The sequence below is a fragment of the Eretmochelys imbricata genome, chromosome 16 (genome assembly GCF_965152235.1).
Source record: "Eretmochelys imbricata isolate rEreImb1 chromosome 16, rEreImb1.hap1, whole genome shotgun sequence".
Taxonomy (NCBI): domain Eukaryota; kingdom Metazoa; phylum Chordata; order Testudines; family Cheloniidae; genus Eretmochelys; species Eretmochelys imbricata.
Window position 1 is genome coordinate 16,657,451 of NC_135587.1, and position 17,054 is coordinate 16,674,504.

At 53.9% G+C, this 17,054-nt stretch overlaps 1 protein-coding gene across 1 annotated transcript; it reads right to left on the bottom strand.

Annotated features, from left to right (window-relative positions):
* Window positions 1-6,317: 6,317 nt before the first annotated feature.
* On the bottom strand, window positions 6,318-6,740 carry QRFP (pyroglutamylated RFamide peptide). The gene has a single exon (XM_077836273.1). The coding sequence runs from the start codon at window positions 6,738-6,740 to the stop codon at window positions 6,318-6,320; it is 423 nt and encodes a 140-aa protein (XP_077692399.1).
* Window positions 6,741-17,054: the final 10,314 nt, after the last annotated feature.

The window sequence follows — 17,054 nt, forward strand, 5'->3', positions numbered from 1 at the left end:
AACCAGGAGTTCATTGGTCTACTGGCAAGGCTGCTTCAGCTTAGATGACCTCTGTCTGGTGCAAGCGTCCACAATTCTGCTGCTGAAATGAGGCCCCCTTTCTGGATGAAATATTTCACAAAGGCCTTTCTGCTCACCATGCTGATCAGAACCAGAGGGCAGCGAGTTACCAGAATCTTTAGAACTAGCTCTGAAAATCATACAGGGGGGAAAAAATGTACAGAATAAAGATCTGAATGTGGTCCCTTTTTGAAGTCAGGGTTTTGCCACTGACTTCAGTGAGAGCAGGACTTGAGCCTAGACTTTTCTTCTTCCGCCATGTGTTTTGCATTCAAGATCTAGTCTCTATTCTCTCTTCCCCTTTGATGTGGAGGGGCGTCCCTCTCCGTTCTTCTAAAACAATGTCTAGCTAATCCATAGTTGGTTCCAAGGTATGTGCTTGCTGTGAGGCAGGCAGGGCTTTGTGGCCTGACCCCAAAATTGGAAACCAGGATCTTCTGCCTCCTAATCCCAGCTTTAACACGGACTCACTGACACCTTGTCTGTGCCACAGTTTCTCTCTGAAAATTGGGAAGGGTACTGCTCCAGAGAGAGCTGCTGCCAGGATTCTCCCTCCTGGCTCTCGGATTCTTAGCGTGAAATTGGCAGAAATTCCCAAGCTCCTAAAAGGCTTTGGTTGTGGAGTGATGGATGAGCTAAGACCTCTGTTGACCATTGTGTGCTGCCCCCTGAGCTTAACCACTGCTGATGGAACAGTCCAGAGGATTTCTTCTTGACCAGTCAGCAAATCTCAATTTGTCATATCCTTATATCCATTGTACTAGGCGACATGCAGACACAGAGATAGTCCCTGCCCCAGCTAGCTTATACTCGAGGCAGACCAGATCAAGGGTGAGAAGGCAAAGAGAGGTGAAGTGACTTGCCCAAACTCACGTAACAGGTTAGTAACAGAGCTCAGTAAGGGACCAGAATCCTGACCTCCCGAAAGATTTAGCATGCATGATAAAGGGAGCGGAAACCTTTATATGGGGCATAGGGGTTCATCAGAACATTTGTCCAGTTGCAGTTGCTGATATGCAGGTGAGATTGAACCATTACTTAATTAGCAGAAGGTTGTTTAAAAAAAATAAAAGCAGGGATGTGCAATAGGTAAGTATAAATTTTATTAGTGGCAAAATTGGTGCCACTCTTAGCAAGTCCTGGATTAATTCTTTACTAGACTGGTTTCAGCCAACAAAAAATGCACACGAAAGTACAGGAAGTTCACAATTATTTTATGACAATGGCCCTTGGAGAGATCCACACCTAGAATGTTTTAGATTTACATCTCAACAGAACGACATGGATACAGTTAATAGCGGCCCGCTGTGGGTAGATGCTGCGCTGGCTTTGGATTGGGGTAGGAAGGATTGTAGAGCAAGAAAGAGGTGGTGGGGCTACATGCCAAATGAAATCATTCCTGAAAATCCTTCTCTCCCCTAATGTGGACCATAATCTTTGGGAGAGGGGAGGTCAGTTGACTGGTGGGGAAAGCATCAGGAAATACAGGATTAGAAGGGGGAAAAGGAGGTAAAACACTCAGGCCTGGTCTGCACTAGAAAATTGGGTCACTATAACTGCATCACTCGGGTGTGAAAAATCCCCACCCTTGAGCACTGTCTAGGTCAAGGGAAGAATCCTCCTATTGGCCAAGTTACTGCCTCTTGGGGAGGTGGTTTACCTACGCTGATGGGAAAATCCCTCCTGTCGGCGTAGGGAGTGTCTACACTGAAGCGCTACAGCTGCACCGCTGTGCTGCCCTAGCATTGTAAGTGTAGACAAGCCCTAAACATAGCCAGATACCGTGGGAATTGATTTAACAGATTGATGCATTTAACAGGTTGGTTGCTCCAATTTTCTGGGTTATTGAACCTGAAAGTGAGTGAATGCTCAGGGGAGAAAATACTTTTGTTTTGTTTGAAATGGTAATGCTCCCTGTCAGGTTTTCCTCAAATGCATCGTGCTCTTTTAGCGGCAGCTTTGCTGAGGAAATCACTTGTCACAAGATTCAAAATATGGTCAATGTTCATTGACAAAAAATAAATGAGTCCCCTCTACCCACACAAAGCCTCCTATCCTGCAGAGATGCTGCTAGACAAGCACCTCTCCCAATGGGGGAAAATGTTGCCAACTACAGGGAAATCTTGCTATGGATTTGTGCTGCCAATGTTTCTCTGGCAGTATCCCCCGTTGTTTGGCGTGAATTCTCTGCTGATCAGTAAGTGTTCCTGAGCCTCTGTCTATTATTACCTTTCCAGCAGGGGTTCTAGTCCCGGGGGAAGCTTATCTGAGAGGCTGGCCACCCCAGCTAGTGCACCACTCAGGACAGTTTTTAATAACACAGTTCTCAGTGCAAAGAGACAACGCTGAGAGATTGTTATAACACGGTAGCTCTGCCCTTCCCCCCACAACATGACTGAAACGCTGTTGGGGCTTCCTGTGCGGATGGACCCATCTGGGATCCCAAACTCTGCCACCACCTTGGACTTCGCAAGGCTGCAGCTCCGCTCAAGATAAAGTTAAAACATGGATGGTTAGCTCCAGCTTACCTGGCAAGAACAAACCATGCAGGGGAGGTGGGGGAGAAGGGCTGTCACTGGGTCTCTCAGCAGTGGAAAAGGGACTTGGTGCAGGAAGTCCGTGAGTAAGCAGTGTGTGTAAACCAGTGTTGACAAGGTCTGATGTCTGGCTATTTGCAGAAGAGAGGCTGGCCACCAGGAAAGCGAACGATCAAGAAGGGGAGCACGGTCTGAGATGAATTTGAAAGGCCCTGGGCAAGGTTAGTCTGGAGACTGGACAGCCAGGGTGCCCTGGCCCTGACGCAAAGCTGGGATTCACAGCAGAGCTCTGCCGGGCTGCACTCTTCCCCTTGAAAAGTCTTCCCGCGGCATGAGGTTGGCCAGTCCCCACTCAGAGCAAGCTCCTGACGCTTGAAAAGTCTCCGGTAAAGCTGAAAACTAGCCTCCCTCTTGCATTGTCGATAGTTTTTAAATGGCAAGGGAATTCTTTCAAGAAACGGTCCCTTCCCTGGTGCTGGGGCTTGGCATTGGTGCTCTCGCTACCACCAAAGGCACACGGGCCTTGGCCTAATCGTCAGAGGCACTTGGTGCTTCTGAACAACACATCGCCCAACGCCCTGAGAGCTGGCCGGACTCTGAGCTGCGAGGGCAGAACGCCAGCTGTGTGCCCCTGAGCTCTCGCGCCATCTGGTGGCCTATACTGGGAGCAAAGCCCTCCGCTCCCATCAGAGGTAAGGAGCGGCCATAAGGAAGTGGGGGAGCTGGTGTCCCCGGAGTGAGCAGGACTGGGAAGAGAACCTGAAGCCCAAAGTGGAGTGGCCTTTCAGGATGAGGGGCAGTGGAGCTGGGCCCTTCCACCGTCCTGGGGATTGGTCGCGGGGAGAGGAATAAAATGTTTTGAGCAAATACAAAACTGTGCTTCAAGGAGTTATTCTCCATTCCACTGCCCCCCACCCTCACCACACACTTCCCCCCCCCCCAGCTGGCCCCTCCCTCAGTATCTAGTGAAAACTAACCTGAAGCATCCCTTGGAACCCAAACCAGCGAAAGACTTGCCTATCTCCCTTCCAAGGAAGCACTGCTTACCCAGCAGATCCTGGCCAGCCTGTGGCACATCACAGCCCTGCAGGTGGCTCTTTCCTTCCTGCTGAAGATGACAATGCAGCTGTTGCCCCCGCAGGATAAAGCTGTCTGAAACCAAGCTCGGACACACCTAGGTCTGCTCCAGTCACCAGGTAAGCAAAATGAAAGTCTCTAGCTTGTAAGAAGTTGCCCTAATGGCAGATAGCTTTGTCCCTTTATAATAATCTTGTACAAACATTTGCATACAGTCCCCTGTTCAAGCCACTAGACCCTGCTTCCCTCCCAGAGCTGGGAATAGAACCCCCAGAGTCCTGGCTTCCCAGCCCCCTGCTCTAATCACTAGACTTCACTTCCTCTCCCAAAGTGGGCAAAGCTGCTCTTCCCTGCCAAGTGTCACCGCTGCAGAGCAATGGGTTTTCCCTAACAAAACGCAAGGTTCTCGGGGTGAAATATTTAATGCTCCCGACTCTCGCTGAGATGTGTGTAAAAATGCAGCTGTCCTCCTGGCAGCTCTGCGTAAAATTGACGAGTGGATATTTACTGAGGATTTGAACATTCACAAAGGGAAAAAGAGAGAGGGGTTGCCATAGTAACATCAATAACCGCTCCCCAGCTCTGCTGTTCAATCAGACTGGTGCACATGTGTTCTCTGAACTCGGGGCCTTTCGTGGGCTGGGATTAGAGAAGGACCAAAAGTGCATTTCGAAATGTATCTGACTCCTTTCCCCCGGTTGAGTCCGTTTTGGCTTGGACACGCTGAGTGCTGCTTGGGCCCCTTTATATTTTGAATGCCGCTTGCAGTGAGCGCTCAGTTACAGCGCTGGAAGGTGAGGGAAGGAAAAATGTCCTGCCTTGCCTCTCCCCTTCAAATAGCAGCCGCCTTCCAGACAGCCAGTCAAGTTAATCCTTCGAGTGACCTGGGTGTGGGTAATGTGCTTGTTGTACCGGGCGGGGGGGATTCTGCTCTCACATCACTGTAAATACAGAATAGCTCCCTTGCAAATCCAGTTTTACATCAGTGTAACTGAAACCAGAATCGGGTCCACTTCTCTATCCAGAGAAATCTGCACCATACCCAGGTCTCGGGTAACCCACTGGAAGCATTCGCACGCCATTTCGAGTATAGTTCGAGTCAACTAAGAGGGTAATTTGTGCTGGCCTCTGAGGGAGGCGCTGGTTTTGAGAGGGCTGCCTGCACAATGTGCATTGCAGTGCCCCTTTTGGAGCCTGGCTTTTCAGCCAAGTCTTGACGTGCTCTCTGCTTTCGAGAGTGCAGTTCAGCACCTGCAAATAATTGCCACTACTCTGTGTGCCTACGGTGAAATATTAGTAGCCATTAGCCCCTTATCACCTCCAGGTAATCGGACCTCTAATTATTCATATCTGTGCCTGCCATTGATGGAGGGCACGGAAAAGCATGCCCAGTAGGAGGCAGTTAGTTACAAAACAGCATCTGCAAAAAAGAGAGGCCAGCGCTGAGAATCAGGCTCAGTCTGCAGGGCCTTGCTGGCTCTATTTTTTCTGCTAAGCCCTCCCAGTGGTGAAGCTTCACTAGTGGTAGAGTTGGCGGCAGTGTTAGTGGGCACCAGCCACTGGCGTCTCCACCACAGTGTCCTGGGGGTAGATGATGCTGTGCTTAAAATGTCAGCAACCAAGCTGCACTTGCTCTCCGCACTTCGCCAGCACTGGGACTGTTTAACCAACATGGGCGTGGAGGCAAGGCCCAAGTGGCTAAAGCGGGCACAATTCAGCAGCAAGGCAAAGATCTGGGCTTGCTCTGCAACGCTATTGTCGGTCAGCCGGTCCCGCGTCAGTATGACAGCGGTTAACAAAAGCTGTCCGAGTCGGATCTGGGAGACAGCAATGCTTCAGGATCTAGCCTGGCCCCTATCCGATGGCTGGACTGGCATACTCACTCTGTGGGATTTTGAAGGATGACAGTTTATTGGGCCATTTTGCCTGGTCCTGGTTTGCATGCAGGAGCAATCCTGTTGTAAATGGCATCGTGACACTGAACAGCATTTGCTGCCGGAGGGAGTTTGTGTTAATGAGAGAGAGCAGGAGCTTTTAGAACTGTACACCGTGCCCAGTGGGACCTATTCCTCATTCACAGCCGTATTCCAGATGTCAGCTCCAGGCAGTCCCTATGGAGCCTGTCAACACTTTGATTATCCCCCTATAATCATTCAGTCTCTCTACTTTAACTTACCAGCACGGCAGCGCTGGGTCTGCTGATTCTTATTCATAGCAGCGCACCCCGCTCAATGTCCTGACAGTGGAGCGGGCGACTGCTCAGAACAATCAGGGGCAGCATGAACACTGCTCGGCCCCTGGTCACTTATAGTGAGCTCCAGCAAAGGCAGCACAAGGTGCCGGGGTTTTAACACCCACCCTCCTTTTCTCCCCCACCCCCCGAGTCCCCGATCGGGGGCCTGGCCTAGCAGGGACATGGACACTGAGGTGGGGATGTGATATCTGAGACAGAGTTGAAAGTGATGGAGAGAGTGTGGTACCCAAAAATAGCAACCTCCCCGAACCCTCTTCTCCAAGGGAAACTAGCAGGCAGGGTAGAAGAGGATGGGACCCGAAGCACTTCTTTTGCTAGAGATGGCAGGAGTTGGGAAGGGCAGAGTAAAGGGTATGACCCCCCGGGGTGACTCAGTCAAGTCCAGTCCTTCATCTTCTGCCAAAGCGGAAGCTGAATCCCCCTTTCTTCCTGTTGTAGCCATTGAGTTCCTCCGCCAGGTTCCCCAGGGTGCTGCTGCGCTTCTCACCGTCCCCCCGCAGGAAACCGACCCCTTCGCCTTCCTCTTCCCGGCTTTCCTGCCTCCCGAACCTGAACCTGAAGCCGGCCCTCTCCTTGCCAAAGCCCTGGAGCTCCTTGGCCACGCTGAACAGGGAACGGAGGTCTTCGAATCTCCTCCACCACAGCACTTCCCTCCACAGGCCGTTCTGAGAGGCGTCGTCTGCCGGTCCCTGCCAGCTTGTCTCAAACCGGATCCCGTCCCCTGGCTCTCCCGTTTCCTTTCTGTCGTCAGGAGGGACACAGGCTCCCAAGCTCAAGAAGAGGAGACAGAAGAAGGAGTAGGGAGCCTTCATCTGGGTGGTGGGAATGGAAAAGAACAATGGAGGCATGTGCCTGTAAGTGGACCTCTTCCCAGATGTCAGCACCTCCTCTAAAAGCAGCCACCGCTTAATGAGGCTCCCAGTGCAGAAGAACCCCCCAGCCAACCAGTCCCTGCTCAGGGTGAGAGAGAAGCCGCACCCAAGAGTCCAGCGGCGAGGTTCTGCAAAGCAGCTGAGCCGAGTCGCCTGCCTGCCTGTCTGTTGTGGCACCCGGCAGAGCAGGATCTGGCCTGGCAGTCCCTAGGGGCCGATTTGAAATCTTCCCCAGCATCGAATGGCTCGTGCTGGAAGTTCCTTGCCAAGCCCCGCTCAGTAGGGTCTGGGGTCGGATGTGTGAGCTGATTGCCCCACTGGCCTGGTGCCCGTCTCTGCTACACTCGCATTCTCTCTAGGTGCTTGGGGGTCTCTGGGTATTGACTACGCTGCCACTGAGAGCGAGCCTCCCAACCCAGGGAGATGGAGCAGAGCCCGAGCTGCAGTACCCACACTGCGCCCCCTCGCTCAAGCCCTGCTGGGGCGGGTCTGTGTTCCCATGAGAGTTGCACCCGGCTGTAGGGTAGACGTACCCTGTGCGCTATATGTTCAAATCCTGCTGCACTCGCCTGGTTTGCCACATGGGAAGAGCACAGCTCTGCCTGGGCGAGGGTTGACGGACCGTAGGGCAGGACCCTTTCATTGTAATGATGGGATCTCAAGTTGTAGGCTTCTCCCAGGGGCACTGCAAGGAAAGCTTCAGTGCACTCACCTGAACAATCCTCCACTTCCTACTACACAGCAAAGCTAATGGCACCAATGGCTAATGGCATTCAGTAAAGATGCTTGATGTCTCTTTTGATGAGGCTCCGAAGCCTCCCGCTGACGTGGTGGCAGCGTGGTCTAGTGATCAAAGCAGGGAACTGTCCCGTACCAGAGAGAGCAGGAGACTGAGGTTGCATTCTTAGAACTACCATACTGTGACTTTGGGCAAGTTGCACGATGGCTCTATGCCTCAGTTTCCCTCTCTGTAAAGGACGGTGGGGAGGGTTGGCCTAAGGGAGAAGATGTTTTCCCAGGAAATCCTTTCCGTTAAAGTCCCTGCACCCAGAGCCAGGCGAGGAAGCTGCGGCTGTGTAGGGCCCTGTGTTGCGTGGGCGGGTGGCCCATCTCCTTTATGGGTGGGTGTCTGTGCCCCAGGAGCCTGGAGGCTGAACTCCCATGGCTGTCTCTGTGCTGCTACCCCCAGGACTGTCAGGGGGCGGGGGGCTGAGGGACAGCCATGGCTGTCCAAGCTGCACCGGGGCTGTGGCAAACCCCGCTCCTCGCTGGATGTGGCAACTCCAGAACGCTTAAAATCAAAGCACGAGGACCGGGAGACAACTGTGCCTGGGAGCTGCTGGGGGGAGACAGGCGGAGGAGGGCTCTGGGGGGGCCTCGCTTTCCCATGGAGATCTCTGCTCCTCATTCGCGCCCTGGGCTCTGGCCCTCGTCAGCCACTTGCAAAGGAGCTCACCAGGCTGCCAGGTGTTGATGTAAAGGCTGGACTGGCTTGGGAACCACCTTCCCCCCTTTTAGGGACTCCACAGCAGGCCTGATAGCCCCTCGGCCGAGGGCCGTGAGGAGCTGTGGTTAGCGGGTACCTGGAGCGCTCTGCTCCTTACCCAGCACAGGGCCGCAGATGTGGCCCATCCGGCCTGTTCCTGAGAGCTTGCAGCTGCCTCACTGACTCCAGTGAGAGCGGAGGCTGCTCCGGGCCCCCGGGGCCTAGGACAGGGGAAGAGCATCTCGTGCAGCAAGTCAGTTCTCCCAGTGGCAGAGCCCTGCTTACCTTGCTCCTTCTGCTTGGGCAACCAGTCTACGCAGAGCTGCACCGGAGACCAGGATGAGCCAGGCAGCTGGGCTTTGACTCCTTTAAATAAGCTGAAGCGTTAATGATCAAGTCCGTCCCCCCCCCGTCACCCCCCCAGCCACGGGGGCTCAGTGGGTTTATTGCTGCACATTCCAGAGGCTGGGATCCCATTGGGAAGCTGGGTGGAGACGGAGATTAGACCGCTGACTGATTGGGCCTGTCTGAGCAGCCACAATGGGAGTAGTGAGCTGGCTCTGATTAGGGTCCTTAACGCACTCCTTTGATTTGCCACCTCATTTGGAGAAAGCAGCCCCGGACCCGCTTTGTTAACTAGCTGTGAGTCACCCTCGGCTGGCAGCAAAGGCAATGGGCAGCTCTGGCCAGCGGAGTTCCTGCCCTGTGCTCAGGGATCTTGCCCATATGCTCAGGGTTTAGCTGATCGCCATATTTGGGGTCGGGAAGGAATTTTCCTCCAGGGCAGATTGGAAGAGGCCCTGGAGGTTTTTCGCCTTCCTCTGTAGCATGGGGCACGGGTCATTTGCTGGAGGATTCTCTGCTCCTTGAAGTCTTTAAACCACGATTTGAGGACTTCAATAGCTCAGACATAGGTGAGAGGTTTTTCACAGGAGTGGGTGGGTGAGATTCTGTGGCCTGTGTTGTGCAGGAGGTCAGACTAGATGATCATAATGGTCCCTTCTGACCTCAATATCTATGAATCCGAGAGTTACTCCTGGATTGTAACTGCCTGCTTGATGGTTTCTTGTCGCCATCTCGCCGAGGGGGCTGCTGCAGGCTCTAGGTGTGCGTGAACAGTGCCATGCACCCATGGGACCTGAAACTACATCAATTAACGGCAAAAGAGAGATCCCTTCAACTGCCGTCCGGCTGGGACACCAACTGACCACCCATCTGGAAAAGCCTCCGTGGCTAGTGGGACCTTACATGCCCAGATGGTAAACCAACTCCACTGGGCCAAGGAAGAGAGGATTCCAGATCAAGAGACTGTCCGTTCCTACGTCATGGCTGGGCTAGAGCATGAGGAGTGAAGCATCTCTCCAAGGCATGCAGCACCAACACCATGAAGGGATGTGTGGGTTCAAATCACCATAAGGGATTGCACCTGGAGAGCCTTCTGGAGCATGGGGGTGATGCACTGTGTCCAGCCATGAGCTGCCACTAGGCGAGCAAGCAGCTGTGTTCTGCACCAGTTGATGTTTCCAAGTGGCCTTCAGTGGTGGCCCCAGGGAGAGCATCAGTGCGCAGGGGCCGGATTGTCTGCACAGCGGGAAGAGGGGCCTGGCCAAGTGGAGATGGACAAAAGGGCTCACGGTCACGGCTGGTCTCTGGACACCCCAAAGCAGCAGGGGGTCTAAGAAGGACCCCCTGAATTGCACACACATATAGCACTGGGACTGAAGGTGCTGGGTGGCATTGGTTGTTGTGACCCTCTGCCTGGCCCCCACCCCTCCAGCTTCCAGCTCTGCTCCATGAGGGCAAACTTTTCTCATTGACGTTCCTCCCTAGTCAGCTTTTCTGGGAACCGTCCCTGCCAGGAGCCCAACGAATTGTCCAAGTCTCTCCCTTCACCCATCTCCCATCCCCCTGCCCCAGCCAGTGTCAGATGCAGGACGCTCAGCCGCAGTGCCCACCCCAGCTGGGAAGGGCTGCAGGGGGAAATGCCATTCTGCATTGGCTCCAAATCTGCACTGGAGCGGAAGGCCTGGCCCATGGTTGGTGGGCATGATGTGCGCCTCTCTGCTAGCCTGACAAGGCTGCTGTTGAATGGGCATTGCCCCTCAGTGTGAGACATCCCCCCCACCCCCAACCTTGTGCCCTTGGCCCTCGGCTCATCAAGGGGGGGTTAGCAGGAACAGGGAGGTGGCTGAATTCTTTGGCAGCATGGGGTATTTCCTGCGTGTCTCACCTGTCTCAGCCAAGAAAGCCTGGGCTGGGTTTGTATTTCTGGCGTTGATTTTCCTTCCCCCAACCCATGGTGCAGGTTGCGGTTTACCAACCACTCTTCTGGCTCCTTGTCTTCTGGCAGCATGGCCTAGTGGAACAAACGTGGGCCCTGGAGCCAGGAACCCCTGAGCTTTGTTCCTACTTCTGCCACTGACTCTCTGAACAGCCTTGGCAGGTCACTTACTCTCTGTGCCTCAGTTTCCCCATCTGTAGAACAGGGATGTTAACACTGACCTGTGTCATAGAGGGGTTGAGAGACCCAACTAATTTTTGTGAAGGGCTTGGAAATCCACCCCAATGAGGTGGATTGAATTTGGGGCCAGACCCTCAACTGCAGTAAATCAGCAAAGCTTCATGAGCGCTACACGGTCGTACGCTGGGTGAGGAGCTGTCCCTTTAAGACTCTAGCCATAGAAATGATCTGGGCTTTTATATTTAGAAAAGCAAATATGCTCGTTTAACCTCTGAACTGAAGCTGCTCCTCTCTCAGAGCGGCTGCCAAGGTGCAGCAGACGGGTTCCCGGCAGGTTCGATGGCGGGAAAGGCTGCTGCCGATCAAAGCTCGGCCAGGCCGGCAGTAATTAGTCCTAGTTTTCTTCAAGTGAACCCACTTCCTCCTGCCAGCATGGTAAATTCTGACGGAGGCTGGCGCCGATGCAGAGAGCCGGGTGGCGAGAGCCAGCATACGGGAAAGGAGCATGCAAGGGCTGGGTGGGGAAAACACTTCCAGGGGCATTAGCTGGGAGCGTGGCCTTAGAATTACCCAAAGTTGTTGGCAGCAGAAAGACACCTAGGCCCACCCTCTCTGGGGTTGGCATAAAAGGGAGGGAGGCAGGCAGGCAGCAGCTGCTGCAGTCAGCTTTGCTCCGCAGAGCCATTTCTCTTTCACGTGAGCAGTGCTCCCTGCCAGGAGCTGCTCTGGGCACGCGAGATGCTCCCAGCGCTGAGAGCCCAGGGAAATAACCTCAGCTGGGCGGGGGGTGTGATTGGAGGTGGATGGAGACCCAGACGCAGGACGTCCAGAGTGATGAGTTCCTTTTATTAAGGAGTTTTTGGAAGTCCACATGTACAGCATTTGACACCAATCACACACGCGCTAGACTTCATTGTACTGCTAAACAACACAACCCGTCCACTAGCTCAGACCTGAACATACAGCCTTGTGGCCCCAGCTCCGCCACGGCCCCCGGGTGCAACGGGCTGGCCGTGTGAAGTCCAGCTCAGGAAACTGCTTTGTCCCCCCAACTTCCAGAACCTCGAAGGGCAGGCATGGGTGTGGCACCTGCCTAGACACCCATCCTTGTCCTCTGGCTACCCAGGCTGGTGAAATTAAGCCAGCACCCTGCAGCATGGAAAACTGCTGCACCAGCCCTGCTTGATTCTGTATGGGCCAGGAGCCAAAGGCAGCAATCCAACAAGTGTTGGTTAAAGGGGCTCCCATCTAACCTGAGCCCCTGTCCCAGCTGGCCTTTTACCAGCCCTTTGGTCAGCGTGCCATACGCTGCTCCAGACCAGCTGGCGGCCTGGGTCTTCCTACGCTGCAGGTTTGGAGGCTGCAGGCTTGGGGGCCAGACCCTCAGGAAGCTCCTTGGAGGGATATTGTATGCACTGCAGTGCCGCCTTCTCCCAGCACCTGGTGTCTGGCTGCATTTGTCCTGCCCTTCCCAGACCTCACCCCCTTCTTGCTTCTCTCCAGGGGAGGTGTCATCGTAGACAGGTTTTAGTCTAATGCCAGGCTGCAGATTGATCTGTGCACTCTTAGAGCTAATCCCTGGAAATCCTGGGGCCTCTGATTGTATTAAATACCTCTCATGCAATTCAAAACAAACTCATTAAGGAGTCCTGGGTGACACAGGGCCAGTTACACAAAGTGCCCAGTGACTGACTGAGCACACAACTTTCACCTTCCCCGACCCCCAGAACAATGGCCCCGGGAGGAAACACAGGAAGCCAATGCACGTCTTTTCCCCACTGAGCAAAGTTCCTTGAGTGCTACCATGTTCCCAGGCTGGCGGCTGGCTGAGCAGTCTGGGTCTGTAGTCAGGCGTTCCCATCCGTCCCAAAGGCAAATGCTATAAAAACTATTTACAGTTTGTTCCAGTGAAATAAAAAACAAACCAACTGAGAAACATTCACAGGTTTCCCCTCCACTAGGACAGCTGCTTCTCTAGCTCTGCTCCCGGCAATGCTTGACCTCCCCTCTCCAGCAGGTAGCTTAGGTCAAGGTGGAAATGTAGATAACCCTTAGGTAGGTAGCATAGGTCTTTCCTTGTGCAGTAAAAGCAGACATCAGGTCTGAACTGATGTCATGTTGTTTAATTAATCTAACCCAATCAGTGTGCAGCTCTGTACAGCAAGTGTATCGCTAGGCTTGGAAGGATTAGTTTGTGTATCTGTAAATGTTGCAGTAAATGTCGATTTCACTGTACCCACACAAAGGGAGGAGAAACTATTTCCATGGGTGATCACTGAAATTTACAGATACACAAAGTAGAACTTATTAGAGCTGAAGGATCTTTGTGTATTTTGATGTGTGATGTTGACAGCTTCTGTTTTAATGGTGGTTAAGTTTTAACTTTTTGAATCTCAACATCTGTCATTCAATAATTGTTTAACCCTTCCCTCCACAAAATTTCCCATAGCTGTGGACATTTAGATGGATAATCTAAAACAGAGCTTAAAAATAAACCTTGATATTAGCTGTCAATGTTCTAAAGAAATGAAAATGGAGTTCTGCCAGGCCTATGTCCAGTGCAGTCTGGGTGGAAGGAAAAGACATATTTTAAAGCTGGTGGGTTTCACAGTAACAGAGGTGCTACTGAACTGAGGCAGGCCTCAGATGTTCAGGATGGAAACTTGGACCCCATCAGAGGGAAAACCACAATAATCCCAAATGTATAATGCACCCTGCCTCGCCAACACACACCACTCAAGAAAATCCCCTCACTGTGAAAAAACTTTCCCCAAATGCTCCCTGTTAGTTCACATACAGATTTACAGAGAATTTTTTTTTAATGCGTAGAGAAGTATAAATCTCTAATCCACCACCACTGCCTGAAACACACTTAATCACTCTGCCTCAGTTCCTCATCTGTACAATGGGCATACATTGAGCTTTCCTTCCTCTCACTCGCTGTCTGTCTGGTCTAGACTGTGAGCTCGTCAGGGCAGAGACGCTCTGTGTCTGCACAGGGCCTGGTACAGTGGCCTCAATCTACTGCAATAGACAAAGTGAACAGTAACTTAGTGAATTTCATTATCCTTTCAATTATGTTCCTTTCCTCCTGCTCCCCCCACTCCCAGCAGAGTGCTCTGATCCTGGGTGGTGTATTCTTTGAATCCTTTTGTCCAGCAACCGATCAGAGTAATTTGCAGAGGGGTTGGGTGAGGAGGGTCTATGGGCATTTTCTCTCCAGGACTATTTAAAAAAAAAATACAGCCCCTGTGGCTGGCACCTGGTGTCTTTCAAAGGCCAAAAGCAACCCTCTGCCCTTCTGAAATCTCCCTCTACCCTGAGGATGGGGGAGAACGCAGCCCCAGCAGAGGTAACGAAATGCCCCATGCTTTAGTAACCCTAAGAAGAACTCTGATTTGGATGCCTGCTTTACAGCCCCCATCCCCCTTTAAATCCAGCTGTTTTCTTGCCTACGGGAGTGTCCTACAAAGAAGAGTCAGCTTCCCTTGGGATAGCCTTCTTAGGCGGCGCCAGAGCCCACACCTGGTTCTGTTTAAATCCGTCACATCGCTGCTCAGGTAGCTGCTCGCCCCTGGCAGAAAACAGTCAAAAGAACACAGTCATGAAATGTCAGTGCCAGAGAATCAGCCTGGCCCGTAAAGTGGTGGGAGGGAAACGCAAAGGCATGAGAAGTCAGAACAAGCAAAGCACAAAACTTCTTCGCACTGCTCTCTTGTAAATGGTGCTGCCAAGTGCCACCAGCAGGGGGAGTTGGCACCGCTGAGTTGCAGGGATGATGTCTCCAGAGTGATGCCCCACAAACTGGAAGGCTTTGAGCATTTTTGTGTGGTTTGGCATTAAACAAAATCCAAACGAGTTCCTGATTGAGACACCTGTCTCTAGCATGCTCAGGTCTGGCACTAAGGGGATGGGGGAGGGGCTTCCTTCTCATGCACCATTTAACCCTTTCACACCACAGCGTTCAGCAGCACGCCCTACCATTAGAGATTCCAGTACAGACAGAATATGGCCCAATTGTCTCCCGTGTCCTGCAGAGCAGATGGGGATGGAGCTCTCCTGTGCTGGCAGGGCTCTGCTCCATCCTCAGCATCTCAGGCAGGAGCAGGAGCGTTCCCATTTTCCCCTCCCCTCTCTTTCATTGTAAGCAGCTGGACGTCTACCTGCGCCATGGCTTCTGCAGAGTGCTGCCGACAAAGCAAAGCCCTGAACGCTGGGGATTGGGCCCGGAGAAACCTGGGCAAGGATTCTGCTGCTGACCATGTGGCTTGACTCTGAACAGCTTGGGCTATGAAGTGCCTCCTTGACAAGGGAGCAGGAGGACTGGCTGTGACTTACGCATTCCACACAATGGCTCCTCTCAATCCTCTTGGCTCGTCCCTGTTCTCCGTGACGTCCCAGAGAACAAGAATTCTTGGAGCCCCTCTGTCACCAGCTGTCTGGTCTGGTCAGCATGAAGCACCGGCCGCTGGGATGGGGCTGCGACGCGGTTAGCCACGCCTCACAGATATTACACCTGGCTCAGGGTTTGGGCGGGGGGAGGTTTTAAAACCTTCATGGGATTTGAAGAAATGAAAGGCTTGAATATCTGCAGGTGTATAAGCCAGAGCAAGGTTTGTGTGGGCTGGAAATGAAGGCCAGCTCCCCATCCTCTGCACCTAGAGGACAGGGGCAGGGATCCCCCCATGGAGAACCAGCGGTTCTTCCCTGCAGCCAGCCTCTGATGGAGCTGGGGGAAGATCACGGCTACCGTACAGCTAAGGTCACATTTCCACAAAGGGGGTCTGGGTTTGCCCCCTTCCGAGTGGGTTTGGTCGGCAAAAAGACTCCATGAAACGTAACCCCTAAGCGTTGCCTGGGAGTGACAGCTGGCTCCCCGCTTGCAGCCCTCCCACCTCCAACGCTGCAGTCATGAGCTTTGCCCCACCGCCTTGGCCAACCATCCCTTCTGAGGGGTCCAGCCAATACTCTCTGGGTGTCTGTTGCAAGCACACCCACGTGGGATGTAGCGATGCAGCGAGCCCGATGGGGCCAGGAGAGCTGGCGGACTGTTTGGGGTCACCTCCTCCTCAGTTCCAAGATTGAATTACTGTCTCCCCCCCCCCGCCCCCGGCCTGGAATTGCAGACTGCGGGAGGGTTAGTCGTTGCTGGGCCTGGGAACGTCACTGGGACAGAGGCTGCAGCTGCTGAGCGTCAGCAGAAACTGGATTTGGGATGCGGGGCCATTTTGAATGGGAGGAGGAATTGCTCATCAGTCCAGAGGCACACCCGGGCTAAACTGCAGCAGAAAGCTAGGCCAGGTGCCGTATCCCCCCCGCCCCGGATAGATACAACCCTACTCCCTGATGAAAACTTGACACCCCATTGCCAGTGGAGCCTTGGAGCCAGAAAGCGAGTGGCTGGTGGGGAGGAGGCAGCTCCAGTGAACCCAGGGTGGGTACAAAGAATCTGCGCTGCCCCCTTTCTGCGGTCTTTGTGTGCCATCTGCTGAGCCCCTGGGGCTGCAGTTTATACATGCCACCCTTACGGCGTCAGCTGGGGCCCCTGCCAGCCCAGCCCTCTTGTTCTGTGCTGGGAGCCCAGCTCAGTGCAGGGAATCAACACGGCAGGCGGACGGGGGGGGTGGGGGGGGTCTTCTAACGGCCCAGCTGGTATTGCGTGCAGGGGCTGGGAGTGGGGCCTCCTAGGTTCTGTCCCCGCACCAGCTCTCCAACGCCTGTCCCCATGGCTTGCCCTTCTCGGTGCCTGCTGTACCCCCTTGGCAAAACCCACCAGGAACTACAGGCCAGCCGCTGCCTCCAGGGACTGTCACTAACAGCTCAGTCGCCTCGCGACGGGTCGAGTCTCTCCACGCCCTCCCGGGGCTTTCCCAAGGGATCTTCACGGGCCGCCTCGCTGGAGCTGCCCTGTAATGACAAGCCAAGGCCCAGCAGGTCCAGGCGGCTCCCCACCGTGGCACACACCTGAGCCCAGGGTGCCGCTGGATTGTTGGAAGGGGGGAGGCAAAACACAGGGGGGCCGACTCCACCGCCAGGGGGGTGCGCGTCCTTGGAGGTGCTCGGAGCAAGGAGGCAACAGCGACCGCCTCTCCCCTTGGACGCACCCTCAGAGGAAGAGCCACCCCTCCCCTGGTAGGGGGCTCCCACTGGGCCCCCCGTCCCGCTGCTGACAGCGCGGCCCAGAGCGGTGCATTATCAGAGGGGCTTTTCACCCTGGCTGCCCCCGACTCACGGACAAGACGACACCGAGCTGTGGGGGAGGGGGAGAGGGAGGAAAAGGGGGCAGGGGAGGGGTCGTGCCGTTGGG